Source organism: Vanessa atalanta, chromosome 20 (genome assembly GCF_905147765.1).
Source record: "Vanessa atalanta chromosome 20, ilVanAtal1.2, whole genome shotgun sequence".
NCBI lineage: Eukaryota > Metazoa > Arthropoda > Insecta > Lepidoptera > Nymphalidae > Vanessa > Vanessa atalanta.
Window position 1 is genome coordinate 2,876,112 of NC_061890.1, and position 24,909 is coordinate 2,901,020.

The 24,909-nt window shown below is 32.9% G+C and overlaps 1 protein-coding gene across 1 annotated transcript; it reads right to left on the reverse strand.

Moving 5' to 3' along the window:
- Positions 1-398: 398 nt before the first annotated feature.
- On the reverse strand, positions 399-24,288 carry LOC125072050 (fatty acid synthase-like). The gene is made up of 40 exons (XM_047682532.1): positions 24,136-24,288; positions 22,979-23,171; positions 22,519-22,639; positions 20,407-20,610; positions 19,499-19,615; positions 19,097-19,260; positions 17,003-17,145; positions 16,644-16,847; positions 16,140-16,329; positions 15,771-15,930; positions 15,322-15,491; positions 15,066-15,217; positions 14,653-14,836; positions 14,393-14,541; positions 13,877-14,058; positions 13,548-13,667; positions 12,684-12,793; positions 12,404-12,594; positions 11,989-12,158; positions 11,124-11,387; positions 10,875-10,995; positions 9,972-10,262; positions 9,120-9,563; positions 8,604-8,774; positions 8,263-8,393; positions 7,651-7,801; positions 7,253-7,424; positions 6,933-7,045; positions 5,240-5,401; positions 4,986-5,114; positions 4,779-4,858; positions 4,401-4,556; positions 3,999-4,250; positions 3,561-3,714; positions 2,967-3,171; positions 2,580-2,730; positions 2,235-2,409; positions 1,631-1,810; positions 1,412-1,514; positions 399-955 (listed from the first exon to the last, which is right to left on the reverse strand). Exons 1-40 carry the CDS (start codon positions 24,286-24,288, stop codon positions 399-401), a joined length of 7,239 nt encoding a protein of 2,412 aa, XP_047538488.1.
- Between the last annotated feature and the right edge of the window lie 621 nt (positions 24,289-24,909).

Below are 24,909 nucleotides of genomic sequence, written 5' to 3' on the forward strand. Positions count from 1 at the left end.
CAAATGTGTTTTTAACTCATTTGGGTAAACTTTTCTATAGTTTCTAAGACTGCTTTTACAGTTTTGTAATTACGTAATAGATAGAAACAAACTTTGTTGTTTTTGTTGTAATAAGTGACTTTCACTGGAATCTGAGCAAAAAGTTACAATGATGAACGATATCGCATTGAATTATTTTGTACTTAAAGAAAAGGTTTGTCTAAATGGCAAGAAATAATCGTAGAAGGTTAACTAAAAGCGATAGTCAATTAGATTAGGCTTAAAATAAAAGTTGGACAATTAAAGATACATATATAAAAATAACGCCAAAATTAGAACACATTATAAATTTGTTATAAATTTAATAATTAATTACTTTCTTACAAGATTTAATTACCGCAATTCTTTTACTAACGTTGTTATTCGACCATTCTTGTTATAATATTCGTGACCGTGTTCGTATTATCTTGTTTAGCTAAAACTCTATTGATAATATTCGCACAATCCTTATTCTCAATTATACTTATATGGTCACCGTTGACGAGGTGTACCATCACTGGACCATCGGTCAGTTTGTTTAGACCATAATTCTCCTCGATCTGCAAGTATGGTGGATTTTTCTTGGGACGCAATAAAATTATAGGAGCTTTAACTTTCTTTAATTCGTGTTGATTGAGGATCATCTTGAAACGATCAAAACATGCCTTGACAATAGATTCTATAAATTTATCTGAATATTTATTTTGTCCAGGAATTAATTTTAAAGCATATTTTATTCTCTCTTCGTATGATTCGATCTCCTCGAGTTTCTCCATGAGTGTTCTGCTGACTTCATTCTTCGCGGCGACCATATTAATGATTTTACAAATCAGACTGTTCTGTAACTGAGTATCACTTTTGACAGTCATTGTATTTGTAAGTGTCGCGTAGAGGTAATCGGGACTGCCGTCTAAGCAGAATATCGTACCTCTGTGATCTGTGAATGTAAAATAATATTGTTTCAGATTCGTTCTATTACGAATTTCTGTATACAAGTAGCAGACATTTTCCATCATCTATATAATATAAAAAAATGTTAAAATGTTGTAAGTTTAACATAACTTGATGTTACGCGAATATCTCTTGTCATACCGTCAGATACTCTGCTCTAGTCGTATCAGTCCTCATAAAGTCAATCCCAACTAACTTTACATATTTCTGCTCCAATGGCAGTCATCTTATAGCATAAATATTTGTATAAGAGCTATTTTATAAATTCATCAAAAAGACTATATTTTTAAACGAAAAAATTACTTGAATGTTTTTTAAGAACCGACCTAATCTTAAAGTTTGCTATTAATTTAATTTTATAATTCAAATATTCCTTGAGACGATACAAAATCAATTTTAAATATTGAAGTTTTTATAAGATAAGATTTCATAAAATTATTACCTTCGCTTTCCAATAGGCTCGCCAATTTCAACACGGGTAAGGTACCGAAACTGTACCCAAGGAGTATGTATGGAGTTCCAGGAACTAATCTTGATTTTACTATCTGAAACGAAAAATATGTAACATATGTTTTTACTTATATCGTCAAGATCAGATCAAAATCCGTCAGAATCAATATTACAGAATATATATTTTTTAAATTACTATTACGACACATACCTTGTGTAACCTATTGACTAAAGAGTCCAGGGTATCCCATTTCTCCTCATTATTGGCGAACTGCAGGACGCAAATCTTAATTTTAAGCCTACGACATAAGGTCGCCATAGCCTCAGCAAAACCTTCTATACCGGGCAGCATGAACATTATCAACTCCGTTTCGTAACCTGCTACGTCAGTCTGTAAAGAAAACTTAATACAATACAATATTGGTATCAAATAAAAGATCTCGCTGAGAATAAGTCAAAAATTTTGTGTAGAAAAACTAGTAAATTAAATAAATTTGATGTGAATAATTTTATCTAAGTAAATAGGAGTACTTAAATCTCGCGAGAAGTTTTTATATCATATAAATTGTGTCAAATGTGAAATGACATTATAAGTTAACAGTAAAAGTTTAATTGTATAACTTTTTTTTTTCCCTTTTAGCGCATTTATATAAAAGCTTGTTTTTAAAAAGATTTTTACTTTCTTTATTCAATTACTAGTGTTCGTGACCATTAACATGTTAACATATTGTGACCAAAATAAATAAAAAAAAGTGTATTTATTTATACGTTTGGAATGAAAAGAATAATTTAATAAAAAAAATTAAATTCTTTACCGCATGGCCATCACTAACTAAAGAGGGCATGTATATGAAAGGTTCAGATGCTGTGATTTCATCACCATAGTTCCTCATAAGGAGTTGAAGACCACTTCCTTCAGCTGGAGCGGAATGTTGTACGGACTCTGATATTGGTAATGTTGCGTCTTTTTGAGCTGATATTTCTACCAATCTGTTTTATATTGAATAAATTATTAAATCTCGATCATGATATATTTCACTTTATACGAACTCAAAGAAGGCTTTTAGTTTTGATGAAGTCACATTATTAGCGTATATCTGTAGACTTTTAAGAATAAAAAAAAAACATTACTATATTATAAGTAATGTTCGCGCTTTTACCTCGCAAATGTTAAGGTTCTGATATCTGGTGCTGTTAAGAATATTTCATATTCTCGCTCTAAGGTCTGTTTGATCTCAACCGCCATCATACTGTCCATACCCAGTTCCGCCAGAGGCACTTGATGAGAAACTCTCTTCAGATCCATAACACCTGATAAGACAACATTAAGTTAAATTTCTTCATCGCTATTGGTATGAGGATAGATTTTCTGCTGTTTAGGTTATTTTCTACCAAGGTAATTCTTCTTTTGTGTATTTATTTGAATCGTTCATAGAAATCCGGTGATTATTTACCGATGCGATATATTTATTATAATTAGTCACAACAGTAAGTAATGACCGATAATTTGTTAAACTTTTGTTGTTGTAATATTATGTTATTCTTACCAACAATCTGAGCAACCGCATCCACAATGCTTCCACACCCAGAATCCCCAGCCTTCTTTTCGGCTACCACTATAGAGGACACTATAACGGCATCCTGTTTCAAGAATTTGTCGAGAGACAGCAGACAGGAGGAAATCCTTTGCTGTAAAGTTCCACCGATTTCCAATTGGACGTCTTCATCTTGCATATCTGCTACGAGACCGACCTAAGCAAAAACACAAATAAATGTACTTTGAATATGGTAATTCTATTTTACTAATTCTAATTATTTACAAACTTCGAAGATTAAGCCTTTTACAAAAAATATTTAGTATGTCAAAATGCTTGATTGAAATTGAGCCCATCTCTAGAAATATTGGTCAGCTGTCTACTAATCTTCCATCTTACGATAATCTTTTGTCTAACTACGTTGCACTTAGCTATTTATAAATTTCGGTAGCTCAACACAAAGCGGCTGTCTCGAGTTAATTGTGAAAGTTGTTGGTTCAATATTAATCAGCTGGAAAGTCTGTGACCGTACTAACTCCTAAGACGCATGTGTTCTTTACTTTAACCCTATCAAAACCCTTTTCCGGCAAAAATTGCAAAACTTACGTCACCGACGGCACCCCATTGTACGGCAAGCGCGGGCAGGCCGAGCTCTTTTCTCTGTTCGCATATCCTCTCCATAACGGAGTTAGAAAAGCCGTAGTTAGTCTGGCCGATATTTCCGCGACCGCAAGATACAGATGAGAATATCACAAAGTCCCTAGGAAATATCCAGAGGATTAATATTTGTCATGACTGTGGATGAATTGAGATAAATCATTTTATTACTGTTTTCGCCTTTATAGTAAGATGGCTGACCCATCTCTTATCTTAAGGCCTCAAACAATTTAGCTTATACACTTTGCTGCAAAAAATAACAATATATTGGCACAAAAATAAAATATTACAAAAGAAGCTTATACATATGACTTTAGTGGCGAATAGTCTGAAGCATTATTTAAATTCACACTTGTATAGTGCGTATAATAATGTATGAAAACTCACTTCAATTTTGGGCACATTTTTTGTGATATATTGTCCAAATTCATCGTAGCCAGTGCTTTCGGGGCGAAAGATATCCTAAACGAATCAGGAGTCTGATTCTCGAAGAGGCAATCTTTCAATATCACTGCCAAGTTGAATATCGCCTCGACTGCTCCCATACCGTTCGCCATCTTCAACATTTGTTCACATCCTTCCTCCGTTGTTACATCATGTGTTGAAATTTTTACATCAGCTCCATAACCCGCCCAAGCTCTATATAATATAAACAAATCACAACAAATCTTTATAAAAGAAATACTTCCATTTTCTCCGTATAACGGATACTTCAAAGATCTAACTTACAATTTTTCCATCAAAAATTGTATTGATGATTTTTTTTCATTTTGTATTGAAATTACTCACCTCAAACGTGATAATTGGTAACCATTACTGATTCCTCGCCTTGAGGTAAGTAGCACCCTTCTGGCTCCCCTCATGATAAGCCAGTCTGCTAGTTCCAAACCGAAACCTCCGAGACCGCCCACCACAATGTACACTAACTCTTCTTCACAAGTATATCTAGAAGGAAGAAATTCATCTTACCGAAGTATTACATGTATACAATAATTATATACTAATTTCTAGAAAATAAAATAAAAGACAAACGAAAAAAAAGAGGATTTCTTATTAGCGATCTCACAATCGAAAATCAATTACCATCTTTCGTTTGCTATACTAAAAGCATATACATTAAAGTAAATTAGTTATTCTTTAGGTTATTAGTTAGTTATCGTTACGCACCTAGGGACAGCTTCCATTCGTATACTCTTCGATTTTGTTAGATTACTGTTTCGTTCTTCATCACGAATTTTAACAATCACCTGAAATAAATTTTCTTAATAATGGACGATTTACTGTGTTCTGTGCAGACACATGCAAGTTACCCTCACCAAAAACTGTTTAGGTGAGTTTTTCTTCTAAATAGTCTGAAATTATTTTAGAACTCACTTTTCCAATATGTTTTCCAGCGGCCATGTATCTAAAGGCGCTCTCGATTTGATTCTTCTCGAAAGTGCAGTGTGTAAGCGGACGGACAGCACCGCTTTCGATACCACATAACAGTAGATCTTGAAGAGTCTGTTCATAATTGTAAGATTTGTACTTGGATTTTGTTACGTTGTTTGACGATGTATAAAATTTACAGAAAAAAGCTATATAATCACTAAAAATCAATCAAACAAAATATTTAAGTTAAACATTACCTTTCTAAACTCGTGGCTTTGGTCAAAAACGGAGTCCAACATTATTCCGTGAAAGGATATCTCATTGAAGAAAAAGTACATTCCAATAAGCGTATTGTTGAAGATGTCAAACTTTCCGATTTCTAGGAAGCGCCCGCGGTAGCCGAGACAACGAACGGAAGCCTGAAAAAAAATACAATTTAATTTTACTTAAGAAGAAGAACAAATTTTGCTGACACAGTCTCTAGAAATCATAGAAGATACGTAGGAAGACACGTAGGAAACTGATTACATATTGTAAAGTATTAAATATTAGATACCTGAAATAATATGAAATGATAAATTAAATGTAATTTAATAAAGTTTGCATTTAACCCTAAAATGATAAATTTTTCATTCGCTCGGAATGTGTCTTTTTTGGTATTATTGGTCTTCGTTCGTAAGTTTTGGATTCTTGAGCTGCTCTGGATAGTATTCAAATCAAATGTATTTTATTCAAATAAAATTTACAGCAACCTCCAACAATAAGAGGCGGCAAGAAATTCACATAGTTCTTTTCGATACTATTAATTACCAGATTTACAATTATGTTAATATTCACAATTGTTGTTCAATCCGTTCTGCGATAGAACCTTAGCCTAAATCCAGGTTTCTTTTCCAAAAAGTCTTCTTTTAATGAACAATAAAACTTTACAATATAATATTCAATTATTTTGTTCATAATCGGGTCATCACTATTATGAATCACCATTTTTAGATTGCAATCCAGAATCGTCATAGTATTCACCATGTGTGCCTTCTTCACCCGTGTCTCCGTTATGTCTTCGCTGTTGTTGGTGTAAAATGAAGGTTTTCATGTGACGCGATATTACAACCACTTTTGTTAGCAAATTTGGTAACGATAAACGTTAAATTTAGTCCCTTCGCCTCATGTGCTATCTGGGTACTGAATCCTTTTCTATTATCGTAGTTTTGATGCTATAGTTAACTTTGAAACATTTTTAGGCGCCTTTGTCACAAATACCTTTACAACGATTTTTTTTTGACATGGAGATGGAGATACATTAGACATACAGATTTATTTTATGATTGTAACTTGAATACTGTAAGATTCAAATAATGGTGAGAGGTATTTAATCTTTACTTTTTGTAATGTTACTAGCGACCCGCCACAGCTTCACACGGGTACAATGCTGGTACTAAATATACTAACAGCAGAATGTCTCTATATACAACGTTCACAATTTTTTCAGTCTGTTCAGAGCCATATTGGTATTTATCAAATGCATAAAGTAATTAAGGTACTTCATTGGATAAGGATTAATGCTGTATTATTTTAAATCGCTTCGTAAATAAGCCATTATTTTTCGTTAAAAATAAAGGATAAACATGGTTATTCCTATGAGATAAACATAGGTACACCGTCCCGTACTTTTTTGTAGTCCTTTTAAAGATGTACAATATTGTAGTACCATTATTTTAAATTAATCTCGTGGGGTACAACCAGCGTTTGCAACGTAAGCGAAAAAAAATGGGTTTATTTATGAAATCACATTGACATCTCTTGAATCATAATCTATATATTAAAAATACCGCATCAAAATCCGTTGCGTATTTCTAAAGATATAAACATACATAAGGACAGACATACAGCGGGAAGCGACTTAATTTTATACTATGTAGTAATATATTAATTAAACAAAGAATCTTATACCTGTAATTTCTCATCGGCAAGTGAATTAAGGACCACATCAACTCCCTTTCCATTCGTTTCTTTCCTGATCATGTCTTCAAAGGACGTGTCACGAGAATTACCGATATGACTATCTGTTAACAATATCAAAATAATGTTATTAGAATATATGTCCGCGATCTTTCTAGAAATACCTCTTATGACCTCGGCCCCGTTTTCAAAGAACCAGAATAAATATAAAAGATCCGAAGAGGAAGAACCTTTTTTTATTGCATTAATTTTGAATGTTAACTAAAATATTAGGAGTTTGAATATGGAATCTATATGAAATTTTGTATTACCTTTAAGTTGAGGGAAAAGTCTCTTGATAAAGGCTCGTTTCTCCGGAGTACCAACAGTAGTGAATACTTCGCATCCATAACGAAGAGCAACGTTGATAGCAGCTTGACCAACACCTCCAGAACCGGCATGGATTAATATTGATTCTCCTCTTTGCATTTTGCCAACCATTATCTGTTGAAAAGACGCAGTTCATTTTTATTGGACGATACGTACTTATTGAACGAATTATAGAAGTGAAACCTGACTAAACCATCAATGGACAGATACCCGGACTGGCTAATACAAGTACGAAACCCATACTCTTTACCTAAAAGCGACTTGGATTAAAAATATTAAAATGGAGAGTTGAACCAAAACTTATCTATAAATATAAGAATATATCTAATATCTAACTTACTAAAGCATAGTATACAGTTCCATATGCGACAGGCACACTTGCAGCCTCTTCGAAAGTCCATTCGTCAGGGAATCCCCATAAAAGCTCCCTATCTGCTATCACCATGTTAGACATACCGGAGTTCCTCACCATGGCCATAACTCTGGTACCGCTACAGAATAATGTTTACATTTAAAAAGTAAATTTATTAATAACAAGCAAACGAAAACATAATCAAAAATCATAAAATGTTGTTGTCAAAATCTATGCTTCTAGTATTGCATTTGCATAATTGGTACAACATGAAAAAAGCTAACAAGGGAAATAAGAAAAATAAATAGAGTATTTATTTAAGTCATCATTCAGTCATTGTGGTTACACACATTATTGGTAACTCAAATATCTCAAAATGAAATCTCAAGCTCCAAAATTTAAAACAAATTTGCTATTCAAGTATTCATAGAATTTTACTAAACTACCCTAAAAAAATCCCTGGGATTTTTGAGATAATATTATGCAACTTGTTATACAAGCAAGGAGTTTACTTCGAATTTGAAAATATTAATTTTGTTTGATTTTAATGAAATATAAAAAAAAAAACAATTTATTTATATATAAAATAAAAAAACTTACTTGCAAGTTCTGCCAACGACCTCGAACCCTTGCACGCACTCTTGGGCAAGTCTACCTTTCGCGACGGCGTCGACCGACACACGTCCCATAGCCGTCATCACATCGCGGAAATTTAAAGCTGCGCTGTATACCTGGTTTGACATAATTATAGGTTTTGATATATCGGAATAGATACATATATATATAAATAGTACATGTTATTGGGATTAAGCAAAAATACACTTATTATCTTACGTCACGACGCTAGTCGCGATAAACCTTTTCTAATAATTTTAAAAAACCTGTCGGAACAAAAGTCAACATTTAATATTCCATGTTAAGGTATGTGTATGTATAATTACATTTATTAATATATTATCTGGGTTCGTAATCACTGGATTCTCTCTGATCGGTCCCTCCAGCCAACTCAGTGAAGACAGGTCTCCAATAGTGACTGTGTTCACGAAGGCATGGTGTGACTGGACCGTATCCAAATCACCCAGAAGTAAGTGACGATACGTTCCCCATTGTCCCTGAGAATAAAAAAAAATCTTACAAGAATATATTTTGCTAGAGGGTATATTTATTTCATACCTAATAAAATAAAAATTAATATAAAATCAAAGTAAAATCAATAAATCAAATTAAATGAACGAGCACTTCTGAATCATTCACTTTTGAGTCATTTTAAGATTCCATTAAAATTTAAAAATTGACCAATAATTCAGAATTTAGTTTCTGCCGAGAAGAACTTACACTTTTACACGGGTAAAATTTAATGCATTTTTGAGTTGTTATTATTCATCCCATTATTATCATGTATTTAAAGCAAAGCATGCATACTTTTTTATCCATATAAAATTTGATTAAGCACTTACTTCCTGGTAAACATTTATAGCCAAATCCTTATCCAACTGCTTTTCATAAAATTCTAAATCTGGATTGAATGGCGGTGCCGACGGATCGGAAATTAATAGACCATAGACTATAACTCCACTAGGTTCCTTTCTCAGGCAGTTAATGAGACCTAATAGTCCATTCATGCAATCATTTTGACTATATACAACCACTTTTTGTCCTACTTCTAGTTCTTCCTTAATTTTATCTATCCAAGCATACGTCTGATCAGCCGAGTCAATTTTGACGAATTTAGCCAGTTTTGCACCAAGTCGCTTTCGGAAGAGGACTATGTATTCGAATCCAGTATTGTATATGGTAATAATGTCGTATTTATCAGAAAAATCTTTTGGATTAACGGGTTTTGTCTCTCGGCTCATTATAAATCCTTTGTCGCGAAGAGCTGTTAACGCATTTCTAAGTATCTACAAAAACAAGTTAATTGTTTGAAAATAGGAAGTAAATTTTAGTTTTGTACCCTCCACTTTAGTACAAAAGTATTTTTTTTTAACTGAATAATAAATTAAATAATCAAGTTTTGCAAAAGAGTTAGGCGTCTATGAGTTTAAAAAAAATAATAAAAAATTGAATTGTGTTGTTATTGTTACCAATTTTAGATGTACATTTAAAAAAACTATCAAAAGAGTCTTAATTAACATAATAATCATTCAATGATCATTCTCCAAAAGTGATTTTATATGTATTGACCAGGATTTTTAGGAAAGTGACTATTTCATGATATTGTATGTTGTGTCTGTAATGTGTACATTAGTTTTTGCGTAGTTTCAAATGTGTATTCTGTTATCTATTTAAACAAAAATATTTTAACTTACTTCAGGTCTCTGAAGTAGATTAGCACCAATGATTATAAGTGTATTGTTTTCTCCAATCAATTTTTTATTTTCCACAGAAATGTTTGATGGCATTTCAATTGGATCCTCAGAAATAATAGTCAAATCAGCTTGCACTAGAGGTAGATCACCTAATACGTCTGCTACTTTATCTAAAATTGGTTCTAGCCCGTTAGTTTTATATTGATCATCAACAATTTCAATACTTTTCACTTTATAAATTTGTATGTTTTCGAGTACAAGCTGAACATTGCTTCTGAGAATGTCTTCAATCTAAAAATGATTTAAAGTTACTTTACTAAGGATTATTATCTTATTAATGGACGATTCTTTACGAGTGTCACACATCCGTTATATTCGACACTCGTGAAGATAATTTATAACAAACTAGCTGGTGCCCGCGATTTCGTCCGCGAGACTTTAAGTTTCAAAAGTAGGGGTATTATATGGTTGACATGATACGCATATTATGTGTATCTTTGCGTCTGTCGTGGCATTGTAGTTGTAAATTGATGGACAGATATTTTTTTATAGGTGACTGATTTCAGTGCTTTGCCGTTGATAAAAATCAAACTAGAAACAACAAAACGTTTTAAATTTAGAATTTAAACTTGTAATATTAAAAAGTTATGATGTATTTGTCTAACTGCCCTCATCAGACAAATATTCTAAAAATCATATTGATGTGATCTATTGCGTTAATAGATACCCCCAGTAATTTTTTTTCTCAAATATCTTCCATGTACATATTTTTATTTTTATAATATGTACAGAATAGATAACGAAATAAAAAGTGTTATTTTACTATACGAACAAAACTTTGAGACGCTTTTTTTATTTCTACTTTATTTGGGGGACATCGACATTCGATAAACATTATTGTACCTTCATTTTAGACTTTCCATAATTCGGAATGAATACGTTCTTTTCTAAAACTGGAACACCAAGAGGAATCCTTCTTGAAATTGGTGTCGCGTGTAAACCTCGAATTTTCACACCACCAGCACTGTCAGAAAATATAAATTAAAATAATTGCACAAATTTAAAATATCCTAACAGCGTATTGCCAGTTGTATTCAGGTACTTTTTTGTGTAAAAACTCATAAAATAAAAATAAATGCAGAATATTCTTACCTAATACTATCAAGATATGGATACACTCTTATCTCCAACGACTTTTTCGTAGGATCTGCGTTCATTTTGGATAAAGCGTCATAATGCATATTTACATCTATGCTTAGCTTCTCAATCCTCGTGGGCACGAAGAGTCCTCTGGTGTCTTCACCGATTATCTTCATCTGCAGCATGCAGTCCATGAAGGTGACCCAGTTTTCGACCCAAGCCAAGCGGCCACGGGTACCCTCCACATTACATCCAAGTACGCCTCGGAAGAGGCCACTGTGAAATAAATTAATTTAAATCTTTTAATACGAGGTTGACCCTGCAGACTATACCTTCAAATCCCCGAAAACAGATACATTTATCATTCATTTTGTTCTTTCATTATTATTATTTTAGTCAAGTAAACTTTGCATTAATGCTTTTTTGAATTGTCAAAATTTCAACTATACCATCGTTTTGGCAAACAGCCTACAGTGGCTTGATAATCTCAAAAGCGAAGCTAGAATATAATTCACGTTTCAACGAACTTAAATGTATTAAAAATTAAATCTTAATTTTATTCGATTTTGATGCAGTTTTATGGTTGGCTTCTAATTTATTATAAAAAAAACAACTAGACAGAAGTTATTTTATAAAAAATATATTTTGTTTGGGGTCACATATACATGTACATTTTCAGACAAGTTAAAAATGTCAAAGCTTTGCCTTCAAAAATCAAACAATATAGAGTGAAGAATAAACTTTTATCTAACCTTCAGTTGTTGCTAAGTTGCAGCTTAGCGAAATGTATGTATATTTAAATCTATTTGTGACACGATTACCATCATTTGAAAAACGATGATAATAAACTCCCATCACTTAAATAACAGTGAAATACCTGTACTGGTAGCCTCTTAGACGTAACTCCTTGTAGAAGTCCTTTGTAAGCAGATGATTATCATTGGACCCAGAGGAATCAGATTCAACTGGGAGCGAACAATTTTCTTGTCCAATATTCTTCTCGGCGTATATACGTCCAGTCACAATGGATGCTCCACTTTCAACAACCTGTTCAATTTCAATTAAAGTTATTATAATGTTTTTATGTTACTTAAATTATTACTATATCTGATATACTGACACCAGTCAAAGCATGTTGATTAGAATTTATATTGTTTTATTTAGTTTCGCCTCAAGCTTTCTATTCCAAGTTTATCTTGCTATTTGTCACTGCACTCTCTTGAGAACATCTTAAGTAATAACCTAAGAATAATTATCTAAAAATAAGCTTAATTATGACAAATTATGATAACCTCGAATTGTCCACTCCCTCTCTGGATCGCAACAATGAACTCTAACTTCCCACCTTTGGGGATATTAGTAGCTCTTTGGAATCGAACGTTCTCGAACACCACGGATACTTCTGTAAACAGCTTTCCCATCATCATAGCAAGACTCTCCCACACCATCAATAAATAGCCGGTTGCAGGGTACAAATTACGACCTAGAACGGAAATTTACATTTACCAGCAATTATTTTTGATTTAGCTAAAGCTATCTCTTAAAGTAATAAAGAGATCAAGGGTATCTTACCGTCAATGACGTGCCCGACCATGTAATCGTAATTTTCATCATTAATAGACATTTTCACCGTTCTCTCACCAGATTTCATTTTAGTTTGGGTTCCGTATGATGTGAAGTACCTGTAGTAGATATGAACGAATTTGAAATTATTATGTAGTAGTATTTAAATTATTGCAAAATACTGATTTCTAAGTACTGAAATATTATGTACCGATGTGTGTCGCGTGAATCTTATCCGATAATTTCGGGTTAAAACCCCGACAGGCACCACTGAATTTTCATGTGCTTAATTTGTGTTTATAATTCATCGTGATCGACATCGCGAGGAAACCTGCATGTGTCTAATTTCAACGAAATTCTGCCATATGTGTATTCCACCAACCCGCAGCAACGTGGCGGAATATGCTCCAAAACCGTCTCCTCAAAGGGAGAAGAGGCCTTAGCCCAGCAGTGGGAAATTTACAGGCTGCTAATGTAATGTAAAAATGTTTATCAACAAGTGTATCTGAAGATATCATGTCGAGGCCTTTGCATGTGTCTGTTTTTGTCTCTATGCTTATAACTAAAGCTGTAGCTATATTTCTGTCTATGTTTATTACGGCACCTGCGTCTGTGTTTTTATCTGTAGGTAGGTACCAAAAATCACGATCTAAACTACGAAGCAAACAAAACATATATAGTATTTAAAACGGGATATTTACCATGTTTTTTATTTTTATTTGTTGGAGCTCGATATTTCGACATTATCTACGAATGTCTTGTTCACGAGAACAAGGTAGATATCCCGTTTTAAATACTGTTAGTAATAAAAATAACCATGTTAATTTAAAATCTTATATAAAACATATATAAACGGTAAAATCTTAAACTCACCAGTCCTCGATATGATCCCATTCTACGAGGTGTGAAAGCATTGGAGTTCCTTGCGATACGGGAAAATTTATAGTCGGGTAAACGTTTGCTAGATGCGGATTCAAACCAGCTTTGTACAATCTGAAATTATTCAGAAGTCCTAAATCTTACTATAACATATTGAACTTTTTTCCATAAGGATAGTACTGTATTACGTATTATACTGTAAAATAAAATATTGCTGTTTGATGGTTAAAATATCTGGAAGATTTTGTAGATTTATTGATATAAGTCTCACTATTAATAAAAATATATATTAATAGACGTATGCCGGAAAATAAGTTACTTACTCGCCTAAAGCCGTGAAGAGGACCTTTACGTTGTCCTGGTTACTCTCAGTAAGAGAAATGTTGATGATATCCTTCTTAAGGAATCCAGACAAAATTTTCTGTAGGAGGCCATGTGGAGCTATCTCTATTGCGATAGCGTTTTCAGGGATTAAACGAGCCGTCGTCTCGAAGAGCACTGGACTCTAATAAACAAATATATGCTTAACACAATTAATCATATGACAGAAAAGAATGGTCAGATTGGAAACGACCAACTTTCACGAAGAGTTATTGTCCAGGCCGCTTTTGAGGAATGTTATCAGACGAATTGTGCCATCACAAATACGAACAACAGTAACGTTGTTTGATTTCTTAATAAATGTAAGGAAATATATTTTTATCTGAACAAAACTATATTTGGCAAATGATTTCATAAAGTACTTATGTACTTTGGTTACAATAAAAATTAAAAAATGGCAAATTATTGATTTTTTTGTAACTTATCGAGATCTTTCAGCTTTATAGTCCTACACTTACCAAGAAATTGTTAGTGTGGTATTCAGGTGAAGACATCTCAGCCTTGTGATCTTTCCACGAGGCCTGTTGTATAGAAGTGGAAAACCAGCGCACCGAACGTTGTTTTGGTGCTGGAATTACTTGCTTCAAATATTTAAGAAGCCTTGGTCCTATTTTAAAATTGAATTATTTTTAATATTTGTATATTTTAAATTCATTCTATCGTTATCATTTTAATCAAGTCATCTTAAAAATTATCAAAATATAAAATAATAACTCACCAACTTCAGCGATGTATCGCGAATGGTAGGCGATATTATAGCAGGTTATATCTTCAGCATAGATTCCTTGCGCAACCAGTTTGGCGACAAACGTTCTCATTATATTTGCTGGTCCAGTAATTGTACTGGAGTTAGGTCCATTTTGGCAGGCGACTTCGAGTTCAAGTGGAAGTAATAAATTAACCTTTTTTTGTAAACATAAATAACAAGATTTTATGCAATAGTACGGTTTTGAAGAATAAAACTTATCAACAATTTAATATACCGTAATATTTTATAAATATTTTAAGCATAAATCATTTCTAAAATTATTTAGAAATAAATTACCTAACAATCTCTAAAAAACTGCTAAGATTCTTAAGGCACAGGTGAAAAAATTAAGGTTTTCTATAAACAGCATCGTAGTAACTTACATGATTATATCCAAGACCCACAACAGCCATCGATCCCTTAATGTATGGAGTCTCGATAGAAGCTAGACCTACATAATATACAGAGAGAATCACTTGTTCCGCTGTCAAACAGCCATCTGCGTAAGCGCATCCTAATTCACCTAGACCGTGACCTGAATAAACAAATTTAAATAAATGATTAAATTAATTCGTCATAATAAGCTTATACTTAATGCAACATCCACAGACCTCATTTCCATGGGCTAGTATTTCTTACCAATAATGAAGTCGGGTTCAATTCCAACAGCTTTGAGGACATCTGTGAGACCGATCTGAACAGCGGCGATACCGACGAAGGAGTTGACGATGTTGTCGTTTGTCTTTGTGTCGGGATGCATTATAAGCTTCGTCAAGTTAATACCACTTGGCGATAAAGCCTTCTGGCACCTGAGGAAGTTTAAGAGGTCTATAAAATTATCCTTTGAGCACAGTCCTTGAGTTTGGTGGATATTATTGTTTATCTGAAGGTTTTTTATTAATAAGTAATATTCTGAAGAAAAAAAACATCTTTAGTGAATCTTTTTTAAGTAATAATATACTAGTTGTAAAGTTTATTAGTTGAATATCATTGCTTCAACTGATCTTGTAATATATTTTTTAGTTAAATTTTATCTTTAAAATTCATCAACACTTATATATTTTTATAACTGATCATCTATAGCTTACTTGTCAATAGTAGCCGCGAATACAGGTACCCTCATGAGCTGAGACGCTATTTCTGTCCAATTAGAACCCATACCAGAGTATACAAAACACACTGGGCGACGGGCACCGTAGAAGTGTTGGATATTCCGAGCTAGTGCCACGGTCTTTGTAGGTGTCGAACCTGAGTACGCATGAATAAGTTAAACGAAGATTAGTGAAAATGGCTTCGAAATTTAGATATAATTTTGCATATGCGTTACCTAAGTTCGGAATAAATAAGCAAATATTATTTAATTATGAAACCAGTGATCGTGACATTAGATTTTTGACGAATTCGTGATATATTATTTGTAAACTTAAACAACAATAAAATCTTGATTATATCCTTACCCAATAAAGTGTATCCTCTAGTCGCATGGCCTTTGATGTCATCATCATGTATAGCATGTAAAAGTCTAACGAGTTCAACGTCAACAGTCTTCGCTTCAAGGTCATCTAAAATCTTAGCCACAGCCGATTCAGTGCGACCTGACACGCAGACCAATCTCGGTAACTCATCAGAGGGTATTCCATTGTTAACCTAGTTGATAAAAGTTAATAAAAATAAATAATAAATAAGGTCTAGAATATAAAACAGAGTCTTGTATAAAAATCATCTCGCAAGAAATTCTTATTCACGTTTGATTGAAAAGCAATATTAGAAACAGGTTTAAAGTTGATGCTCGTAGATTACTTTTGTTGTTATATATTAAACGATATTTTCTAAACCTAAAACTCTGACTGCTGTTCCATTCTTTGGGCCACATCTAGCGTAGACTGTCGGATCCTTTTTCTAGTCCTCCAGATATCATTTTGTACGCAATTAATAATATAAGCGTTGCACTGGTAACTGACCTTCGATCTCGCGACATTCTTGAGCAAGATGTGAGCGTTGGCACCCCCAAAGCCGAAGCTGTTGACACCTGTCATTCCACGACCCCAGGGCTGCTTCTCCGTTACCACCTTGAGTCTTCCGTCCTTGAGGGCTGGTACCCCTTCTTTTGGAACTTTGTAATTAATATTTGGAGGAATGTAACCCGTTGTATATGCGATGCAGAGCTAAAAGAACATTGTGTCATTAAATTATATCGGGAATAATTTTTGTTTTACTGAAAAAGGAAAAAAAAAATACTGTAAGCTGTTAAATCAACTCCTAGTAAAAGCTTAATTCTTAGCTATAGTAATATTATTGAGAAATATAATAAGATCGCTACCTTTGCAATAGAACAAAGACCAGACGCCGGTTCACTATGTCCCAAATTAGACTTAACAGATCCGATCATAAGAGGATCCGATCTGCCAGTACAGAAGATGTCCCCAATAACGTTCAGCTCGACGGGGTCTCCTACTTTCGTACCTGTTAAAAAAATAACTCCTCAATATTTTTTTGTTAAAAATTGACGAATCTTAGTCATTTTAGAGCAGATCGAAGATATTTTACGTTAAAATAAATAAGTTCATACATTCTGCGTCTAACACTACGCTAGTCAGTTACGTTAACTACAGTCGAATTACAATTTAGCATTCTCTGTAAATGCACATTTGTTTGGTTCGAGGGAAATCTACGTCAGATATCTCCCCCGGAGTATGTTTGCGTAACTAGTCACTAGTACGAAAAGATTAAATACCATGCAGTTATATAGCAACGTATACCTTTTTTGCCTATATAAATATTAAACACAATCAAACATCGAACGCAGAAAGTACTAATTTATTTTATTTATTTATTCATTTGTTAATTTATTAATTCATTAATTCGTTCGTTCATTCATTCATTCTTTATTGGTCCGGAAAAGAAAATACCCTGACCTGAGAGGAACCGGTGAAAAAACTCAGCGGGTCTTTTTTTGTCAATTTTATTATTTATATATATTCAATACAAATAGCTAGGAGGCGATCGTTTCATTCCCAAGGTGTGCTATCAATCAAAAGCTCACTAATTGTAAAATAACCTTTCGCACACAAGCGTTCCGTAACCTTTTTATTTAATTTGGCAACATAGGCATTTTGAACATTTTCTGGGATCCTGTTGTAGAACGGTATATATTGCCCCACAAAAAAGTTACTGACTATATGCAGTCGAGTAGCAGGAGTAACAAGTTTGGGTTTGTATCAATGCTATGAGTATCACATTTTTTTTATAAAATCATTAATATATTTAGTAAATCCATAATATTACAGAATATATATCGAGACACAACAGTTAACATCTTAAATATTACAAATCAATAAGAACTTAAGTTAATCTGAGCCGAGATGGCCCAGTGGTTAGAACGCGTGCATCTTAACCGATAATTTCGGGTTCAAACCCAGGCAGGCACCACTGAAATTTCATGTGCTTAATTTGTGTTTATAATTCATCTCGTGCTCGGCGGTGAAGGAAAACATCGTGAGGAAACCTGCATGTGTCTAATTTCAACGAAATTCTGCCACATGTGTATTCCGCCAACCCGCATTGGAGCAGCGTGGTGGAATATGCTCCAAACCTTCTCCTCAAAGGGAGAGGAGGCCTTTATCCCAGCAGTGGGACATTTACGGGCTGCTAATGCTAAAAAAAAATGCTAAGAACTTAAAACAGGAGACAAAAAAAATGCTAATAGTCTAAATAATCGCAAAAACATTACATTATTTACAGTTAAAATTGAGATTTTAATTGTAAATATTTCACGAATTAAACTTAATTAATTATCCTCGGACACAATATTAATGAACACATATTTTAAAAGTAAAATTGTTACAAAACGATTTTATGACGATCAACAAATACAATTTTAACTGTTTACGAAATATTTGATAATGTCGAAATATCGAGCTTTACCAAATAAATAAAAAAAATGTTAAAGATCCCCTTTTAAATAGTGTTAGTAAAAAAATAACCATGTTAAATTTAAAATCTTATTTGTAATTACTGTGAATCTGTTAATATTACGGTCAATCAGAATAAGGTCATTACACAACGGCACCTACGAACGACAGGTTTGTAAAAGGACGTTTTATTTTTCTATATACCAAGGATAATCAATAAAATTCTCATTATCATCAAATAATTCTCACAAAATGTTAAATAAAACATTATGTATAGTAAATTTAATAGAATTCAGTTGATTTAAATGTATGTACAATACGTGAATTCCGATTCTAAAACTAAAGAAACATCATTTAAATTCTTATTAATATTTACAATCCATAAATAGTTTGAACTTAGGAAAATATGTAAATAAACTCCTTTCCCCTGACAAAAAATCTTTCAAATCTGTTCAATATTCTTTTTTTCATAAACAACAAAATTTTCATTAAAATTCACGTACCTGTTCCATGTGCTTCTAAATATTCTAGGGCGCTGGGTTGAATAGAACATTCCTCATAAAATTCACTGATCAGTACCCTCTGCATGTCACCAGAAGGGTAGGAGATACCTTGCTCTTTATACCCGTCACAGTTAGTCTTTGCGTGAACAACTTGGGCATAGACTCTGCGAAAAGATATAAGCAAGGTATAATGCTAATTTTTATCAGCTCTTCAATATTGAACATGTTCTACGAGATAGGTACTTCTATAATAGTTTTGTAAACGTTTTACGTTTTGATACAATATGTCCTGATGACGTTATATTATAAGTATTAATATAGATTTACATTTTATACAACGAATTTTTTGACTAAAAACTGTAATATAATATAATAGTTATTTGATATTGATGCTTATATTACCTTCTTGAATCTTTAGCCTTCTGCAAAAAACAAACGACAACTGCTTCAGAACGGGCGTACCCATTTGCAGAATTGTCGAAACTGTTGCATATTCCATCAGGTGATAGTGCGCCTAATCTAAAATCATATCATATAATATTAATAAACTTAAAATATTTGTCAGAATCTGGCATAGTTTAAGATAAACTCTATTGAGTATCATCTAAATGTTTTGTCAATTAAAACCAGCTTGACAACTTGATGTAGCTGATCCCTAACAATATATTTAAGCTATCATACATATATCCGTCCTAGTTCATTGTCAGCTATCTACCAAGAACAGCAGGTTCATACACAGTTGCCCAATGAAAGTGGTGTACTGCTTTAGTAAAGTTTATCAATAGTTTTTTTTAGATATTTCGAAACCAGTGACAGGTTTTATTTTGATTTCATTTCATTGTAATCTGCAAGTAACTCATTCACATATGGCGCTAAAATGATGATACTTTATTTGAACGAAATTTTTAATGTCAAATAGTAACTAATATTAGAATTGGAGTCTGTTGATAATAATTTACTTTAATTTAGTTTGTACTCTAATCGGCCAGTAACATTTTTCCGCTCTCTTAAATTAATTATTTTTTAAATTGTTAATTTTTATGAAACAACTAAGCAAATTGCAATCAAGAATCCTCTTTAATTTTCTGCCCATCTACGGCTGGAGCTCTTCAAAATAAAATCATAACCGATTATTTATGTGCAGCTACTGTCCCATAATCAATGGAAAAAAAATCGGCTTACGCTATTAATTCATAAGATTGTATATAATAAATGGACAGAACGTCAGAAATTATTAGGCAAAAACTAAAATAATTTTGGGAATAATTATTTCTCTTTCAGTTTTTTAAAGTCACCAATTTATTCCTTACCTGAAGAAGTGCATAGACACGTAAGGATGGAGGCACAAATTCGATCCTCCGACAATTGCTGCATCACAATGGCCATCACGAATAGCTTTGAACGCGTGTTCAAACGTGTAGAGGGAACTTGAGCATCCCGAGTCTATAGTATAGGAAGGTCCGGTAACTCCAAGCCAGTTGGAAATTCGGTTTGCTAGCATGGCTCGCGAGCAGCTGCAAATAAATTTAAATATTTTTTTTTATTATTGTAATTTAAAATATAATATCAATTTATTATTATTAATAGTAAAGAAAAGAGATTAAGAGCTTTTAAGTAAATAAAACTTATCATTTTGTAACACATTATACAATTTTATATGATAGTAGGTTTTCTTAGCAAGATGGCCCAGTGCCAAAATGTTAGAACCCAGTTCAAACCCAGGTAAGCACCACTGAATTTTCATGTGCTTAATTTGTGTTCATAATTCATCTCGTGCTCGGCGATGAAGGAAAATTATGCCTATATTTGCCTAAAATTTTTTTGTAAAGCTCAGTTGGCCCAGTTGTTAAGAAGCGTGCATCTTAACCAATGATTTCAGGCTTAAACCCAAGCAAGCACGACTGAATTTTCATGCGCTTTATTTGTGTTTATAATTCATCTTGTGCTCGGCGGTGAAGGAAAACATCGTGAGGAAACCTGCATGTGTCTAATTTCAACGAAATTCAGTCACATATGAATCCACCAAACCCCATTGGAGTAGCGTGGCGGAAATAGCTGCAAAATCTTCTCCTCAAAAGGAGAGGAGGCCTTAGCCCAGCAGTGGGAAATTTACAGGCTGCTAATGTAATGTATGTAATGTATACAAGTATGTCGAAATGTGTTGGCCTACACGTCACTGTTGATTTGATAAAAAGTTTTATTTAAAATAGGAATTGTTGAAGTATAATTTCGATCAACAGTACGACTGTGTTTGCTATACCCCATATACGATCGGCTTATGGTCCGATTGATAAGGTACGAACGTAATGCTGTGATCTGTGAAATCAAGACGATTAAATAATTCATCGACTTTGTACCTTCTGAGTTTATTTCTATTTTTTTAAATCAAATCGCGAATGTCGATTTTTTTAAAACTTACATCAATATATTATTTCCAGTAATCCAATTCTGCATTTTTTTATGATATCGATAGGCGGACGAGCAAATGGGCCATCTGATGTTCAGTGGTCACCACCGCTCATAGACAATGGCGTTGTAAGCAATATTAACCATTCCTTACATCACCAATGCGCCACCAACCTCGGGAACTAAGATGTTACGTCCCTTGTGCCTGTAGTTACACTGCCTCACTCAAAAATTTATTTTAATTATATTTTTTTAGATTAGAAAGCCCATATTTTATTCGAAACATAGTGCATTGATAAAGTTTATTTTTAAATGGCTTTTTGAATTAGGTAATATAAAAAATAATAAATCATTAGAAAATTATATATATATATATATATCCATGACTCATTAGGCACGACGTGAATTAAATTAGTCATGTATACCGTGGTCGACTGTTGGTGGTAACTAATGTTTGTACTTTCCCCCACGCTTCTCCTACCGGAAAATAGTGAATTTAACTGTCTATGCCCCTGGAGGCGTCTCGTCTGAAGCTGCATTTATTAGATATGAGAAGAACCATTGTTTTTTGCTAGCAATGATATGATATGGTAAGTACGGACATCAATCTCGTGCAATTTTTTTTAAATATTTTCTCCGTGTAAATTTTTGATTAATTATTTCAATGCTTTTTTGAATAATTCATTTTATTTATTCAATAGTCATTGGAGGTTACAAGAGTTGATGGGTTGAAAACAAATGGAAATTTTCTATTTTCTATGTTTATTTTTTTGATTTTCCATTGATTTTGAATAGCTTAAAATATTAATTATTATCAGATACAATAGTTTTAATAGATACTAATTATTTTAAAGCCATAATATAATAAGTATTATAAGTATCTAAGGAGTAAATCGATTTGGAAGAAAAACATGAGTACATACAAAAGATTTTAAATCATTTGCACATTTGTTATTTAACAAAATTCTCTTTCTTTAGGCTATTTCGATTACGCGATATTGAATACACGAACTCACCCAGCGATACCGAACTCATTGACCTGCATTTTTTCGTACCACCATGTGTTCTCGGATTCCGAGAAGCAAGAGCCAATGAAAACGCCAGTCTTAGTGTTGCGCAGTTCTTGTGGATTCATACCTAAGTAAAAATAGTTTTGTTAGGATTTATACAATGGGTTAACTTCACGATAACCGTTATTTAATATATACCCAAGAGTGGGATACTATTAATAAAATAACTTTAGTTTACTTTTTTTAGTGTCATTTAATTCAACAAAATATCTTGAAATATGAAATCAATAATTCTTATAACTGGCTGAAGGTACTGTTCAAAATTGTTTTTGTTTGTTTTGCCATGCACTGGCAATCAAGGATTGCTGTTAATCAATGCCCCCTACCAAGTACATGGTAAAGTTAGGTAATCGATATTGATTTTCACTTAGATTTCTAATTCTAAAAACGTTAATCAAAAAATTACCAGCGTCAATGACAGCTTCGTATGTTTTCTCCATAAGGATTCTACACATAGGATCTATGGTGTGCGTCTCCTTGAAGTGCACCCCAAAAAAGGAGGCGTCAAATTTCTCGATATGGTTGATTTTGCCGGTACGCTGCGGGATCTCAGGGTGAGACAGCTTCCAGCGACGATCGTCCCCTGATACGAGATCCACCTGAGAACAACAATGTATTAAATAAAACTCTTTCTAGAATTTAGCAAGTTTTACTAGTTTAGTATAGTTTTATTACTATTCTTCAAAAGTTTATTATGATTACCACAAGCGCTGAGTTATTGGTATAATTAGATTTTACTTTTTAAGGACTTTGTAAAAGCTTGTCTGGGTAGATACCATCCACTCATCATATATTTGACCAAGAAGAAGCAATGCTTATGATTGTTGTGTGCTGGTTTGAAGTATGAGTCATCCAGTGTAACTATAGGCACAAAGACAAAGTCAAAAATCTTTATTAAATATGGAAGTGTTACACTTGCTTATTGATAGTTAAAAATCTACCACCGGTTCGGAAATTAATTCCGCGGACCTGAGAAGAACCAGCGAAAGAAACTCGGCGGGATTATTTTATTTTCTCTTTACATTTAATTTTTACTAATATTTAAATATTTCATGTACAATAACAATATACATATTTTCGTTATTTGAAACAGCCTGGAAGCGATCATCTCATTCCCAAGCTGTTCAATCAACTAAGAAGTCATTAGCGTTGTAATATCCTTTAGCAAACAAACGCTCTTTAACGATTCTTTTAAATTTTATAATAAATTATTTTTGAACGTTTTCCTGCTGTAGAAACGTATACATAAAAGGACTTACTAATCCTGTGGAATCGGGTATTTGGAGTAACAAGTTTATTATTGAACTATTATTATATTAGGTCACAATTTGTAAAAAAAAAAACATTTATTATAATTTATATTAAAATATTTTGCGTACATACATAACATTATCAATAACAAAAGACTTGTCATCTTCGTTTCCGAGGTTGTTGGCGCATTGGCGATACAAAAAAAATATTAAAATTTCACTAATCAATTAACCTATGTTAGAAAAAACAGTATTTCGAACGAAATTTATACGACATGAGTTTTAATATCTGATTGATCATACTCAACGATACCTTTTTATACAAATTTTCTTGTAAGTGTATAATAGAATCGGAATCGGGAAAGTATCCAGATATACCGGTGATGAAGACTTCGTCTCCGGGCGGTGGGTGCGACATCCGGTGACCAGACGTCAGCCGGTCTTCTGAGACCATTGTGGGAGCCATCTACTGAAATGTTTCTTTGGATGAAAATCAAAATATTCTTTATTCACTAGACTCTACGTATATACATATATGATTACTTTCGAAACGCCATGTTAGATATATGGATTAAATGTAAACCTACCGGTTCGTACTGTAGTTAAATGTGAAAAAAAAAATCGTATATCCACTTCTAATAATTCACAAAGAAAAACAAAATAGGAAACCTTTTGTTACCGCCCCTAGATTATATGTGATCGAAAATATATGTGTTTTGTGTTTATGTATATTCATTACTAAAATTACTACTTTAACAAATAATTATAATTTGAATTGCAAATTTGTTACACTACGACCTATTACGTTGATCGATATACATTTATTTAAGAGATTATTTATTTTTTTGTATACTTTTAACGCCAAGTCTTGCATTTTGATGTCTAATTTTGTAATTAAGTTTCTGTTATTTGAATAAATAAATAATGATTGTATTATTATGGAGTCAATAGTGTCAAATGCAAAAGGTGTAACAACGGCTCGTAGGTATGTAATGGTACAAATATTTTTATATAAAATTCACCCAAATTTCTAATTCTAAATTTCTAATGAGTAAGATTTATTTTATTTTATAATGCAAGGAAGAGA

What these genes read in the sequence shown, in the direction of transcription:
- LOC125072050 (XM_047682532.1), bottom strand. Translation starts at nt 24,288, where the DNA reads ATGGCTCCCACAATGGTCTCAGAAGACCGGCTGACGTCTGGTCACCGG. An exon ending in TAGAGGATACACTTTATTGG is followed by an intron (nt 15,931 to 16,139) that starts GTAAGGATATAA and finishes ATGCGTACTCAG; the next exon opens with GTTCGACACCTACAAAGACC. An exon ending in TGGGTCTTGGATATAATCAT is followed by an intron (nt 14,837 to 15,065) that starts GTAAGTTACTAC and finishes TTACAAAAAAAG; the next exon opens with GTTAATTTATTACTTCCACT.